Raw genomic sequence first — 14,413 nt, forward strand, 5'->3', positions numbered from 1 at the left:
GGATGGCGACTCGGACGGCGGATACTTTGCGCCTCGGATGCATTAATCATCTCCCCGTCGGGCGAGGGACTGGTACCTTCGACGCGGCCGCGAGGAGGACGGATAAGCCGAGCTCGGAGGGGCCCGGAGGGACCACACAGGCCCTCGCGCTAATGGACACCCCCGGGCGGGGGCGGCCGCGGGGGGCCTCGGGGGGGCCTCCAGGGCGACCGCGGAGGCGACGGCCGCCACGTGTCGCGGCCCCGACGACCATTGTCGGGATCACGCGCTGCGGCGTTCGCCCCGAATCGCGCGCGTATCGAGCGGAGGGCGGCCGAGTCGGAGGGCGGAAGGTCGGACCCGGAGGGCCATTGTGTTCCGTCGGCCCTTGAAGCTGCACGAGGTAGACGGGGCGAAAATGGCACAATAAACTCGTCGGCATTGTGCGCTCACGGCGCGCCTAGGTGGGCCACGGTTCGCGATACGCCGGCCCGATACCCTCGACGACGTACTCGACTACCTCGTCCGTGCGCGCGCTCGTATATAAATATACGCGCCTATATTCGGACGTATCGCGGGGCCAGAAGAGGCGAGGGTGGGACTCGACGGCGGGAGCCAGGGAACCGCGTTTCGCGTAACGAAGGTAATTTTATTCTTTGCCCGAGTGGAAAAGGAGGGCCGGGTCGTGGGAGCGAGGGACGCCCGGGGTGCCCGGGGTGCCCGGGGCGCCCGCGACGCCCGGGGAGGAGGAGACGACCGCCGGCCAGGTGGGCCCGTCGCGGTCGGCGAGCCCCTTAACCTTCGTGTTTATAAATAAACGTCACCCCGAATCGGACCGCGAGGGGCCAATTATCATCGCGCGAGGCGGCCCCGGATGGAGCCAAATACGCGGAAGGGCATTCGACTCGAGCGGGCCCCCTTCTAAACGGATCAGTTCCGCCCCTCGGCGGGCCTCCTCGGGGCCTGCCGGGACCTCCCGGGACCTCTCGGGACCTCCCGGGACCTCCCGGGGCCTCCGTCGGCAACGATTTCGTTTACCTCTGTGGCTAACGAGGCGCGACGCCTCCGCGTCCGGAAAGTCGCACGTGTTTCCGCGTCCGAGCAAACTCCACGGCAGCTGTCGGCGTTCTCACGTAATCGCGGGGCGAAGGGTGGCGACGCGCCTTCGGGGGAGCCGGACAGGTAAAACACCCTCGGATGGGAGCCTCGACGTGGAAATCGTTATCGGCTCCGGCGGAAGAGCCGCGCTCGCGGCCATAAATAATCGAAGCCCGAAACGCGTCCCTTCCCAATTAGCGGCGACTCGACGGGCTCGAGGATCTCGTCGCCGACTCCGATAACCGACCGCGGCCCCTGGAGGAGGCCGCCCTCTCTCCGACTCCGGAAGGGGTCCGAATCGGAGATCCAAACGTTACAATCAGCGAGCATTATGTCGGCGCCGTCGTAAAACTACCCGCCCCTAATTGCACCGGCGATAAATCATCGGCGCGTCTCTCAATCCGCGGCGTCTCCCGGGGGCCGGAGCCCGGAGCCCGAGGAGCGTCGCGTCGACCGATCGATGAAACGTAACCCTTATTTATCCGTAACACCCGGACCGCACGAAATCGCGAGGATTACACGGGGAGCATATGCCGGGGATCGAGAGGCCGCGCGCCCCGTGGGGAGGAGCCCCACGGGGGTCTGCGGGAAGAGTGACCCGACCCCCCAATTAGGGCGCCACTCGCGAGGCCCCCTTCGAGGCCCCCTTCGAGGTGCCCGCTCGAAGTCACCCCTCGGAAAAGTACTTCATTACGCGGACAGCCGTGTTGACTCGTATTGTGCGATCCTCCCGAGGGGCCCTCCAAATAATATCTGTGACGAATCGCCGGCGCGTCTCCCTCCCCGACCTGCCGGTCCCGCTCGATTCGAGATTCGAGATTCGAGATCCGAGATTCGGGATCGCCCCCGCCCTCGCGTCGCCCTCGCGTCGCCCTCGCGTCGCCCGGAGCCGGCCGACCGTGCGAAATTATCCGTCGACATTGTGCGGACACCTGCACAGGTACCGAGCACGATCCACCCGCGATTAGTGCACTCGCTCCGCCGCTCCCCTCGCTAAACTCGCATTTTCGGCCGGACGCCGCCTGCTCCCGGAGGAGCCGCGTCTCCGGTAATTCCGCCTAAGCGGATCCCGGAACCCTCCTTGCCGCGAGACGCCCGGGCTCGGACTAGGAGCGGAGAAATCGCCGCGGTCGCAGGTGCGCTCGGCCCGGTCGGGGGCGCGGGAGAGACGGACCGGAAAAAAGCAAACGGATAAACTTCGGGAGTCGTCCCCCGGGAGCGGGACCGCAAACATCGGCCTCCCGCCGGGGGCCGACGGGGCCGGCGAGGGCGCTCGGGTGTCACCGAGCAGCAAACCAGATGCACTTTAATCTGCCGCGTAAACAGGGGAGTCGGCGATGCTCGACGTCGCGCGTGCCCGCGCGGCCCGGCAAGCGGCAACCGGCCACCGGCCACCGGCCACCGGCAAACGGCAAACGACGACTCGACCGAGTCGGGAATGGGAGCGGAACAAAGCACAATGGTAGCAGCGTCTCGGCATTTATCGCTCGTCGACTCATCACCCGGACCGGGAGCGCGCTCGGAAACTCTCGCGAGACGTCCCGGAGCGAGCCGGCCCCTTTGAGGTCGGCTCGGGAGGAGACCGCTGTCCGATCGCGCCCAGCGGAATCCAAATTCGACCCTGGCCGACCTCCGGCGCCGGTCCCGCTGAACGGAAAAAGATGAGCCGGGGCCGGGGCCGGAGCCGGGGAGAGGGTGAAAGATATCGCGGTGTCACGAAGCTCGGGCGAGGAGAGGCGACGGCGACCGGTCGTCCTCCCTTGGAAGCGGTTTGGGGCATTCAGGCTCAATTTGACCGTCGTATTCTCCGTTCGTACCCCGGTGAAGTACCGTGAGTCATCACCTAATCGCGAATGGAATGCCCCTCCCGATATCTCGGCACCGGCCCGGCCAAAGTGACATCAAAGGAGACGAAGGCAACGAGCCCGGAGGAGGGGCTACCTGCTTAAACCTTAACCTCGGCCCGGCGGGGGCGGGACCGCGTCCGGAGGTAATGGCATTTAATTGCGGGCCTTCCGAACTATTACTCTGCAAATTCCCCTCGATTATTTCGGCCCCGGACGGTCTCCGAGCGCGAGGCCCGCGACTTTCCTCGGCGCGGACTCGGACGATGACTCGGCCGCCGCGCGATGGGAGCGGAACCCGTACTTACGACGCGCTACCTCTCGATCGCCGCCCAAAGTTGCGGGTCATTACGAAAAATCGTCCGCCGAGTCGAGACGAGGCGAGGCGAGTCCGGTCGAGCCCGGTCGAGCCCGGTCGAGCCCGGCCGAGCCGAGTCCGCGTCCGGGATAATGGAGCGCCGAGCGTAGGAGCGCGCGCCCGCCCGTTGCAGCGGACGTTAACTGGAACGCGGTGACGTATGGGCTTCGGTAAATAAACTATTAATATTATGGTAATGCCATGCATTCCTATCCATATTGGGTACTCGGCCGAGTCGGTGCGTCCTCCCGTCCCGAAGATTTACAGGCCGAAGAGCAAATACGTAAATTACGGTCCCGAACTAATGGATCGGCGTATTAACTCGTTGGTGCCCTTTAAACGTTCGCGAAAAGTCCGGAAAATCCGGGGAGGGCGAAAAGCTGGCCGTGATTTACCGCGGAGAGGGCCCGAGTAATTTAATATCGGGGAGATTTTTCCCCGGCGGCGCGGGCCTCGACTCCTCGGGGGTATTTCAGCCGGGCCTGGTAGCCGGGGCGTAGAAGTCGGAGCCTGATGAGATGCAAGGCAATCAATGCGCCATCGACTCGCCATCCGCTCGCCTCGATTTACGACCGCGTCGTCGCGAGGAGCGCCTATCGCCGGTCCGACCGGTCGACCGGCCGACCGGCCGACCGCTCGACCGCTCGGCCGCTCGGCCGGCCGACACCCTCGCAAACAATTATATCACTTTTCGCCGCCCCCTGCCAGCCCCTTTCGACTCGGGCCGATAACTCAAAGCTCTCGTTCGCTCGGCGCCTGCTTCCAAATCCATCGTCACTTCGGACGTCCCGTTGGCGAATCGGATCCTTCGTTAGCTCGGCCGCGCCGGATCGCGCCGGACCGTCGTAATTTATGCCCGCGGCCCCCGAGCGGACAAACGCCGGGAATCGGGAGGGACTCGTTAGCGGGCCCTTCCCTCCTCCTCCTCCGCTGGATCGTCGAGCCGATCGAGACCGGTGTATACGAAAATTCGACAAATTTTCCGCCCGTGTAGGAACACCGCGGATCCCGGCCGGTAGCCCCCACGGCCGTCCCTCCCGAGGAGTAATTTACGCGGCACTTATTCCGGGGCCACTTTGCGGAGGCGGCGCGTCGTCGGCGTCCCCGCAACAGCGTTGCGTTATAACGTCGTTAACGCGGGTTCTCGTCCGCCGTAACGAGGGGAGGCCGGCCGGTCCCGGCGAGAAAATACGCGGAGACGCGTGGCGGCCGTCGCCGTAGCCCGGGCCGTTACCCCGGCCGTTACCCGGGGCGGGGCCCTGGGTAAACACCGAGTCGCGGCCGACCCGACCCGGCGCTACCGAGCCGCGGGACCCGTGGGTGTCGAGGGCGACGAGAGTCGACGCGACCGGTTCGGCTTCCTTGGATCTTTCCACCCTCGGCTCGTATTTCACGCCTCGTGCCGGCTCCGGCTCCTTCCCTCCTCTGGCGCCGGGCGGCTCTCCGCTTCCGGTCCGCGTTTTCCGCCGGGAAAGCGATCCGGCGGCGCGCCCGTTATTTCCCCATTGACCCCGAGGAGAGGGCGGTCCCGAGGGGGCGCGAAACCGAGTTTCGATAACTAGTTCTGGCGGGAATCTCGGTGACGCGACACGCGACGCAGAAATAACGTCCCCCCGGTGGCACAAAGCAAGTGGCAGCGGGGGAAGATCGTTTCCGCGCTCGTGCACGCGCCGGTGCGCGGCCGCTCGACCGAGGAGCGTTTAGCACGTGACGCGAGCCCATTAGTCGCCCCAGGCCGGCGCGACGCGACGCGCCGCGACGCGCCGCGACGCGACGCGACTCGCCCGGTCCACGGAAGCGCCAATTAAATAACGCGCTCCCGGGTCGGCTCCGGAGCCGGGGTCGGGGCGACGCGTCCCGGCGCGCTTCGTCGGCCGCCCGCCAGATGACTCGCGCCGCCGACGCGGATGCTGGGAGGCCGGCTCCCCGGGGGACGCGGCCAATGGAGAGCGAGGCTCGCCCCTCCTCGAGGCGCGATTCGCCGACGGCGCCTATCGAGCGGCCGACGAGGGCCGCCCCGACGCGCGTCCGCCCGCCCGCCGACCGCCGCGCGCTTTCCGCGACCCGACCCCGGGGGCGACCGGTCGCGGCGGTCGTCGCGCCGGCGGGGGCGTAACGATCGGTGGGGCTCCCCCGGGCGGCGGAGGTGGGCTCGCGCGGTCGCCCCTCCTATCGCGGCGCGACGCGGCGCGGCGCGGCGCGGCGACGTCGTCCGCTCCTCCGCGGATGCTCCCAAAGTCCGCCGACCGCTCTCGCCGCGGACGCTTTCTCGGGAGCCGCGGAGAGGCCGCGTCGCGCGCTCGGTAGTGCCCGCTCGGCGGCGTCGGTCGCGGGGGCGAGCGAGGGCCCCGGGGCCCCGCCGGCGTCGGTATCGGGAGCCGATCGGCGGGGGGAGGGGAATTCCTCGGAAAGAATCCCGTGGAGCGTCGGCCGAAAGAACTAGTCGCGCTACCGTTCCTAGCCGGGGCCGCCCGAATTCAGGTAGGCAAGAAGAGGAAGGGCGGAATCGCGCGCGGCGAGGCGATCGTTAAAATTTTTCCGCCGTCCCTGGACCTCGGCCGCGTCCGCCGGCCCTCCGGCCCCTCCCCGCCCCGCGGACAGTCGTATCGACGCGACGTCCGCGGCCCGCTTTTTCTGCCTCGGCGCGATCCTCCCCCCGGGCCGGGGGAGGGGCGGACCGCGGGGCCCTCGGCCCCGGGATGAGGTCGGCCGGCCGCGATGAGGCCGCGCCATGCTGAAGGAGGTCGGCTGCGGAGCGGGCGCGTCGGGCGCGTCGGGCGCGGCGGGCGGGGGCCCGGCCGCGGAGGGGCCCGGCAGCGCCCTGGGCTGCGGGGGCTGCGGCCGCGAGATCTGCGAGCGGTGGTACCTGCGGGCGGCCGACCGCGCCTGGCACTGCGGCTGCCTGCGCTGCTGCCACTGCCGCCTGCCCCTGGCCGCCGAGCTGACTTGCTTCGCCCGGGACGGCAACATCTACTGCAAGGAGGACTACTACCGGTTAGTACGCGCGGCGGCTTCGCGCTTCCGTTTCCCCCGGGTCGCCGGGCCGCCGGGCCGCCGGGCCGCCGGGCCGCCGGGCCTCCGGCCGCCGGCCGCCGGCGGCTATTTATGAGGGTTCTCCGGGATTTGCATAGGAGCGTCACCTATGCTTCCGAGACCACACAAAATGTCCGCTAATGGGCATCGGGCGCGGATCCGCCGGAGATCTCTCGGATTCCGTTCGCGTCGGCTAACGCCCGCCATAAGTAACCGCGGTGATTTGTGGCGGGGCCGTTCCCGGGGGTCCCCGGACTCCGGGGGACTCCGTCTTGCCTCCTTGCAGGTTGTTCGCGGTGTCGCGGTGCGCGCGGTGCCGCGCCGGGATCTCCGCCTCGGAGCTCGTCATGAGGGCGAGGGACCTCGTCTACCACGTGGCCTGCTTCACGTGCGCCTCCTGCGGCACGCCCCTCAACAAGGGCGACCACTTTGGCCAGCGGGAGGGCCTCGTCTACTGCAGGTGAGCGCCCGGCGCCCCGGCGCCCCGAGGACGCGGACTCCCCCCCGCTCTCTGCCCGCAGGCCGCACTACGAGCTCGTCTGCTGCGCCGCCGACTACGGGAGCGCCTCCGGAAGCGCCGAGGACTCGCTCATCGGCTCGCCGGGGGTCTCGCCGGTGCCGGCCTACTACGGCGTCGCGGAGCAGAGCCCCCACGGCGGCCTGGGCGGCCTGGGCGCCCTGGGCGCCTTGGGCGTCCCGGGCGCCGCCGGGCCCGGCCAGGCGGCGCAGAAGGGGCGCCCTAGGAAGCGGAAGCTGTCCGAGGCGGCCGCGGGCTCCGACCTGCCCGTCACCATGCGGCTGGCGGCCGGCGCGCTCGGTGAGCCCTCCACCCCCCGCCCCCACTCGGCCCCGGGTCTCGCTCCGGGTCTCGCTCCTCGCGAGGGTGGGCGCCCGAAAGGACGACGGCGATCGCGAATCGAGGGGGAGGTCCGGTAATTGGCCCGAGGGCGAACAATGCCGTCGTCTCTCGGCCCACAATGCTTCTCGGGCAAGTACTCGCGGCGACACCTGCGAGGCGGCGTCGACTCGAGGGGTCGCGCGACGGAGCGGGAGCGGGAGCCGGACTCGGGGCCGGACGCGGCCCGGGTCCAAGCCCAGTCCGCCGGAAAACGAGACGCCTCGACTGTGCGCAGAGCTGCTCCACCCCAGCGAGCTGTCCTCGTCGATGGAGTCCCTGAGCGCCTACGAGGCGTCCTCCGTCGGCTCCCCGGGCTCGGTGCACCAGAGCCAGCGGACGAAGCGCATGCGGACCAGCTTCAAGCACCACCAGCTCCGGACGATGAAGAGCTACTTCGCCATCAACCAGAACCCCGACGCCAAGGACCTGAAGCAGCTGGCGCAAAAGACGGGGCTGTCGAAGCGCGTCCTCCAGGTAGGACCTCGCCGCGCGCCCCCTCTCGCCCCCTCGCGCCCCAAGACTGGAACCATGCCCCCGTTCTGATGCAGGTTTGGTTCCAAAACGCCCGGGCCAAGTGGCGGCGCAACATGCTGCGCCAGGAAGGCGGCGTCGGCAACTCGGGCAACGGCGCCGGGACGCCCGCCGCCTCGGGCGCCGACGGCTCGCCCCCGGTCGGGCCTGGCCCGGCTCACCTGGCCGACGGCAGCGGCCTGCCCCCGGCCTCCATCGAGGAGCTGCACGCCCTGCGACACCTGCACCCCGGCCGCGTGACTTTCTCCGGCCTCTACTGACGGCCGCCACCCTGGGCCGACGCGCGGAGCGAGGATAAACGGCCGTCCGGGCCGAGGGCAAGGGACTGCCGGACGCGCTCGTAGAATCCTCGTCGGCGCGCGCAAAACTACGCGATCCCTTTTCCTTTTCCCTTTATATATATATATTTATGTATATTTAACTATGCGCCCGCGCGATATTCCTCACTTCAATGTATATAAAAGCGTTTACGAGCCACCATCCCGGCGCGGTAGTACATACTTTTGCATCGACTTTTCTAAGCGACGATCGAATCGAGCGCCGCTCGACGAGCCGAACGACCTCGATTCGTCGATTGACGCAGATACCCGGACGTCTCCCGATTTCCGGCCGGGTTCCGTTTCGTCTGTACAGAGAGAACCGGGAGTCGACGCGCCGAGGCCGGACTCCGTTATCCCCTCGCATTTTGTACATTCTGCAGGCATCGGAAAATATACATAGGAGGAAGAGACGAGCGTCCATCGCGGATTCGACTCGGGGAGCGTTCCTACTTTGAGCGAATCGGGTGCCACCGGGCAGAGCATCGCGCGAGGCCCGAATCGCCTGGCTTTCGACCGTAGATTTAGCGAGTACTCGTTATCTAGACGTTGCGAGCGATCTCTCGCTCGACTTTACCGATTCGGTGTCTTTATAACTTCAAGTCATTAATATAGAATGCGGTGCAAAGAGTGTCCCCCTTCGAGACCTCCCTCTTCGAGAACGCGTCCCTCGGGGCGTCATCGGAGGTAAGGAAGCCGGAGTCGTCCCCGTCCGTTTCCTCTTTCCTCGGTTCCATTAATTTCGATTCGTATAGATTGCGCTCGTGTCGTCGCGTCGTTTTCGCGATATCGGCGCGCTTTAACGGCTAATTTGAATACGTGCGCTCAAGGGGGACGTCGGTCGTTATCGGGCGGGCGCGCGCGCTGCCGCGATAGTCCGATTCGCGGGCGGCTGGAGACGACGCGTTAAAACGGAACGGCCGATAAGACGACCGATCGGAGTCCCCGATTTTCGGGACTCGAGTCCCGGGTCCCGGGGGAGGGGGCCGTTATCGACGTCGGGAGGAACGAGATGGCGACGCTCGTGTCAACGAAGGCCTCGCGAGAGCGGTCGCGGCCCGATGCATCCTCGAGAGCACGTGAACTCGTGGGCATGTGCCATATATTTTGTCGGCGCTCATATAAGTTAATTTTCAATCTATATGCGGGTCCGAATACCGCGCGGTGACTCATCAGCAAAATGAAGAAATTGAGAATCTCGTTAACATTTAATGAACTCAAGCCACAATGGTTAGAGCTAGCGCCGGGGCCTAGCGCGGGCGGGCTTGCTCGCTCTCTCCTTCTCTCGGTACCGAGAAGGTACCTCTCGGCGCCTCTCGGCGCCTCTCGGAACCGTTCCCGGGCGCTCCGCGAACGGAAGGAAGCTTCGTTAGCGCGCCAAGCGAGAGGCGGAAAAACGCGCGCCTCGGCCGGGAACCGCGAGGCCGTCTATGCAAATCCGCGTAAATACCCGTTGGTTTTTGGCGGCGCGCCGGGAGGGCGAGCCGCCCGCAAAAAGCGGGACGACGACGGAGACGTTCGACTCGACCGGACCGCGTCCGGCGAAATCTAGGGGAGGATCGCCCCCGCTAGACTCGCCTAGATCCCGGCGAGTCTAGCGGGGGCTCGTTAGCTCGAAATCCGGTTTATTAAATATCCTCGCGGATCTGCGATGCCGAAGTCCCGTCCAACCGCGACTCGGCGTCGGTCCTCGAAGGAGCGCCTCGAGCCACCCTCTCTGGGACGGCGCGGCGTAGCGTCGGTCGATACGGCTCGGGTGGTCGCACGAGGACATACGCGGAGCGATAAGGATTTCTTAGGAGGGGACTCGTCTCCGTTCGGTCCCCGGTGGGCCGGCCGATGCATATGGAGTATAGAAAAAGAAGGAAAGATGGCCACTAGTCGTGGCATTGTCTACCGACCGATCCCCCGGGTAAATAATGTCCCTCCCGAGGGCAGAACCCGTCCCGCTCCAACGGACGTCGGGACGTCGCGACGTCCATTGGCCGCGACTCGATTTATTCCGCGGCCCCTCTCCGCGGGAAAGAAGCGGTACCGTTGGGGAATCGAGTGGCGTAGTTATCGGGAGCGGAAGACTCGGCCCGGGAGGAACGGGGAGGGGACCTGAGGGGACCTTCCATGCTTCCTTCCACCCTGTACAGGTGCTGGGCGGCGCGACCGGCCCTCCGTTTTCTCACTTTTTTTACGGATTATCCAACCGGCGCATCGCTTATTCGCGTATCGATTCTTTTTCCGTCCTTTAACCTTCTTCGGAGCGGAGCGAGATTCTTTGTCCGCGATGGTTCCTCCGGGAAGAATGTCGCGCGGAGGAGAACGAGAGAGGAGATAGCGGCCATTATACCAGGATCCGAACAAAGCTCGCCATGCCGAGGGAATTCGGGGGGTTCGCGAATGCCCGCCTACACGGATTTCGGTCCGAGACAATGGTCCGTCGGTTTTCTCCTACTTTTTGCCCGAGCGACCCGCCATGGAGAGGGTGTCGAAACCGTTAACTTTTAATGGCGAAACCGCGTCTACGCGACGGGACGGATTCGGGTACGCGAGAAATTTCATTGATAACCTTGCCGCGGTGCTCCGTGTCCTCGCTCGATCGATCCCGAAAGAAGTCGTCCGTTGAACGCGCGTTCTTCGTTTGCATCGGTTGCATCGGTTTACATCGGGTCGTTGAAAGGTGGCCTGAAATTAACGGCGTCGGGCACATTTCGAATACCACGGGTATCGGGAGGAATACGACGCGTCGGAATCGACTTACTTTTTTGCCACCCAGCGCCGCCGCGGAGATATCCTCCTTTTTTTCACTTTTCGTGTATCGATCGCGGAATTACTGCCTCGCGTTGACGATTGCACCCGCGGCGCAATTCCGCACCCTGAAAAATAATTGCTTTCGAGTTACTGCTTTCTTCCGAGCCTTTCCCCGTTGGTTTGTTTCTTGCATCGAAACGAATTCCATGTTAAAAAAATGACTCCCATTAATGAAAGAGTCGTGAGAATTAAGTTGCACGTCTCATCTTTGAGCTGGAATATACGCGAGATGATCGCGGAACGAACTTATTGGGAGGTTCTACCGACGAGACGCAACGAGGGAGGAGAGGGTAAGACGCCCGGGTTACTTTCGTGGTAAATCGATACCGACGCTGGAGGACGCAACGAAACGCACCCGCTTCTCGGAGGGTCCGCATAGTAGCGCCACTGATCTACGGTCGGGTAAATAGTTTCTCGAGCGATCTCTCGAATTTTTATTGAACCGGCGTCAAACGTTCTTGGATAGTTAGCAATAGTTCATATTCTGGTACTGGGCCTGCGGTAGTGGCCGAAATCCAAAAAGATACGATACAATATAATAGTTCGTATTGGTTCGTGTCAGTTTGTACCGTTGACGTTGGGTGAAAACTTGGTGATACCGTTTGACAATTCCCGTCATGTGAACCTAAATTATTTGCGGATATCTGTGAAAAAAATCGCCTACGTTTCCTGATATCTCTGTGGTAGGTTAAGTCACATCGGCCATAAAATACAACGAAATAACGGTCACCGTTTATTTTATTTTTCATATTCTCGTTTTATTGCAGACAAGCTTTATCGAGGATATGTAAAAATGTCACTTAGTCCCATTCCCGAGCAATTGGATCATTCTTGTCATTTTTGCAGTTTTAAATCAATTTATGGCAAGTATTTCATATTTGTATTCTTTCTCATTTTCTATGTATTTCCAGAAAATCTTAATAATTATAATATCGACAATGAATACTATTTGATTGATTATTAACAATTTGTTTCACCTTGCAGCATTTAAAATCTCTTAGTATCTCGATAATGAATTTCATTGAACACTTTTTTTTTCTTTAGAAAGGTATAAAGTATCGAGTTAATCATAGACAATATTTTTCCAGGGTTTTCGAAAAAGACATGAATATCTACAAAAATGTCAGAACATTGCTAACATGATGGAAAAGCGGAGGGTCTGCATTCCTAGGCTGCCTTCGTGTGTTCCGTTCGTCATAGTGGCGATTACGATTATAGGATGCTTATCCTTTTGGCTTTGCACGGTTCATTCCGAAATGTTTCTCTGGCCGACCTCAAATCCAGCTTACCTTCTAGTTTTACCTGAAAATATTTCTATGGTGCCACAACCCTATTCGATGAGCGAATTAGATCATAATGACAAAACCACTTTAGTTGACATAAAGAACTTTAAATTTACAATTAATCATGATCCATGTAATAATACTCAACCTCTTTTATTGATGATGATACATTCGGCACCAGCAAACTTTCCAAAGAGACTCGTCGTACGAGAAACGTGGGGTCATCGAACAAACTCTGTAGTTGTACTATTTCTAGTGGGATATTCAAACGATTATCAATTGAGATTGGAAGAGGAGAACAAGATCTACGGTGACCTAATACAAGGAAACTTTTTGGATGCCTATAGAAATATGACCTACAAGCATGTGATGGCATTAAAGTGGGCTGCATATCATTGTCCAAGTAAGAGAATTATTAAAAATATCGTATGTAGCCATTGGGTTTGTTAAAAGAATTTTATGAAAACTTTCTAATTTAAGTGATATCAATGTGCGCAGTTCTACACAAATACCTAAAGCAAGTCTGTACCTTATATTGGTAATATTTAAATAATATACAAAAATTAATTGTAGGATTTACATTATGGTTGTGCTGTGCCAGGTTGTGTAAAAATAATTGCCATGTAAAAGGATCACTAGAAGCAGTAGTCAATGTTCTGCTTTACTTGTAAATTGTTTTTCTTTTTTTTGCTTTTAAATTGTATCATGCTACATTATCTGAAGTCTATCAATTTCTTATAACAGGGTTTTTTTGAGATACTGCAGGGCACATTGTTGTAGTCCTACCCACTGTCGCTTAACCATTTTTCTCTTTTTTTTTCTTTAATATAATAGTAGTCTAAACCTTATGTGGTTGCTAAAATATCTCAACTGTAAATATTTAGCTTTGATTTTTATTTAACACAATCGTGAATTCCGCTTAATGCTACACGCCTTCAGAAGCTATTTCGCTGTTTTGTTCTGCGTAGGTGCCAAATATGTGTTAAAGCTAGATGACGATGTGTTCGTTCATGTTCCTGCCATGTTGGAGTTCCTGACACACAGTCTATCTCCCTTGGGCGCTAGGCGATTAATTCTGTGTGATCGCTTCCCCACAGCTGCGGTTAAACGATCATGGCGATCTAAGTGGAGAGTATCTCCACAAGAATATCCTGGGCGAAGTTACCCTTCTTATTGTTCCGGATATGCCATTCTTTATTCCCCGGATAGTGTATTCCTCCTGTATAGGGAAGCCCAACGACAGCCATATTTTTGGATCGACGATGTGCATGTCACTGGAATTCTTGCAAGGAGAGTGAATCTTACAAAAACATCTGCTTGCCCATTAGTTCTAACTGCTAAAGCTATGAAAAATTTTCTACAAAATCCAAAAAGTCACCGGGAGTTTATATTTGGACCTCCAGACTTAACAGAGAATACTATGCGAATACTGCACAATGTTGTTTCTTCTAATTTAACTTAATGCGAAATTCTAGGTCAAATCATTCGCTTGTGTTCATTTTCTGTCTGAAAGGCAACTGGACAGAACATTAACCAGCAATAATAATTCGAAAGTTTATTGCCAAGATGCATGTCGACATAGTAGGAAACATTTTGAAGTGGGGAGTTTAATGAGTGGCTAGGTGTATTTTCTTGACATTGATGTAAATAGTAATTAACCTATGCAGGAAGAAATTAGGAGACTGCACATGGAACCATTTGAGCTATACAAATAAATCTGTGTCCCTTGTAGATTTCTCAAATATCAGCAAAGGTTTGAAGAAAATATGTATATTTTGCTAGATAGGAAGCTAGATTGCATTTCTGAAATAATTTGTGAGCCAAAATGTTCGATGATTACTGTAAAAAGAACAAAGAAATATAATGATCGTAATCGTTACATTATGTCAAAGAATGCAGATTATCCATAGGAGTCCGAATCCTATGTTAGCAAATTGATTTCTCGAGCTAGTGGCTACAATTTTTTTTTAGAAATATCCGTTTCTAGGGGTTTTTGGCGTTTTCAGACGACTTTAAACGGTTTTTAAAACGTCCACTTTAAAAAGGTGAGGTTTCAGCACCGCCATCTTTATGGGGTAATTTGTTAGGTATTTTACTTGAATGTTACGTAAAATACTGAAGGAAAAAAAAAACATCAAATGACGCATCACTACCCAACCCCAGAGATGAGTTGGGAGATTGCTCACGGGCAGGGTCACGCGATCGCGGTCTGTGCTGTCCCCCGGTGGAGGATGCGGACGGCTAACGCACTTGCCTCCTGTTACCCATCT

The 14,413-nt window shown here is 59.2% G+C and overlaps 2 protein-coding genes across 2 annotated transcripts; both read left to right on the top strand.

Annotated features, from left to right (window-relative positions):
• The first annotated feature begins 6,010 nt into the window (after positions 1-6,010).
• On the top strand, positions 6,011-8,001 carry LOC105699600 (LIM/homeobox protein Lhx9). The gene is made up of 5 exons (XM_023434380.1): positions 6,011-6,273; positions 6,599-6,772; positions 6,834-7,129; positions 7,446-7,684; positions 7,759-8,001. The coding sequence occupies exons 1-5, from the start codon at positions 6,011-6,013 to the stop codon at positions 7,999-8,001; spliced, it is 1,215 nt and encodes a 404-aa protein (XP_023290148.1).
• A 3,330-nt stretch (positions 8,002-11,331) lies between these two features.
• Positions 11,332-14,034, top strand: LOC105699822 (beta-1,3-galactosyltransferase 5). Its single transcript, XM_012425162.2, has 4 exons — positions 11,332-11,543; positions 11,628-11,723; positions 11,949-12,546; positions 13,112-14,034. The coding sequence occupies exons 2-4, from the start codon at positions 11,721-11,723 to the stop codon at positions 13,603-13,605; spliced, it is 1,095 nt and encodes a 364-aa protein (XP_012280585.1). The 5' UTR covers positions 11,332-11,543; positions 11,628-11,720; the 3' UTR covers positions 13,606-14,034.
• The last annotated feature ends 379 nt before the right edge of the window (positions 14,035-14,413 follow it).

This window comes from Orussus abietinus, unplaced genomic scaffold, assembly GCF_000612105.2.
Source record: "Orussus abietinus isolate OABI.00-Male unplaced genomic scaffold, Oabi_2.0 scaffold10, whole genome shotgun sequence".
NCBI classification, from domain to species: Eukaryota; Metazoa; Arthropoda; class Insecta; order Hymenoptera; family Orussidae; genus Orussus; species Orussus abietinus.

Coding starts and splice junctions, on each gene's coding strand:
- LOC105699600 (XM_023434380.1), top strand. CDS start 6,011: ATGCTGAAGGAGGTCGGCTGCGGAGCGGGCGCGTCGGGCGCGTCGGGC. Junction 7,130..7,445: donor GCTGGCGGCCGGCGCGCTCG/GTGAGCCCTCCA, acceptor GACTGTGCGCAG/AGCTGCTCCACCCCAGCGAG. Junction 7,685..7,758: donor TGTCGAAGCGCGTCCTCCAG/GTAGGACCTCGC, acceptor GTTCTGATGCAG/GTTTGGTTCCAAAACGCCCG.
- LOC105699822 (XM_012425162.2), top strand. Junction 12,547..13,111: donor GGCTGCATATCATTGTCCAA/GTAAGAGAATTA, acceptor TGTTCTGCGTAG/GTGCCAAATATGTGTTAAAG.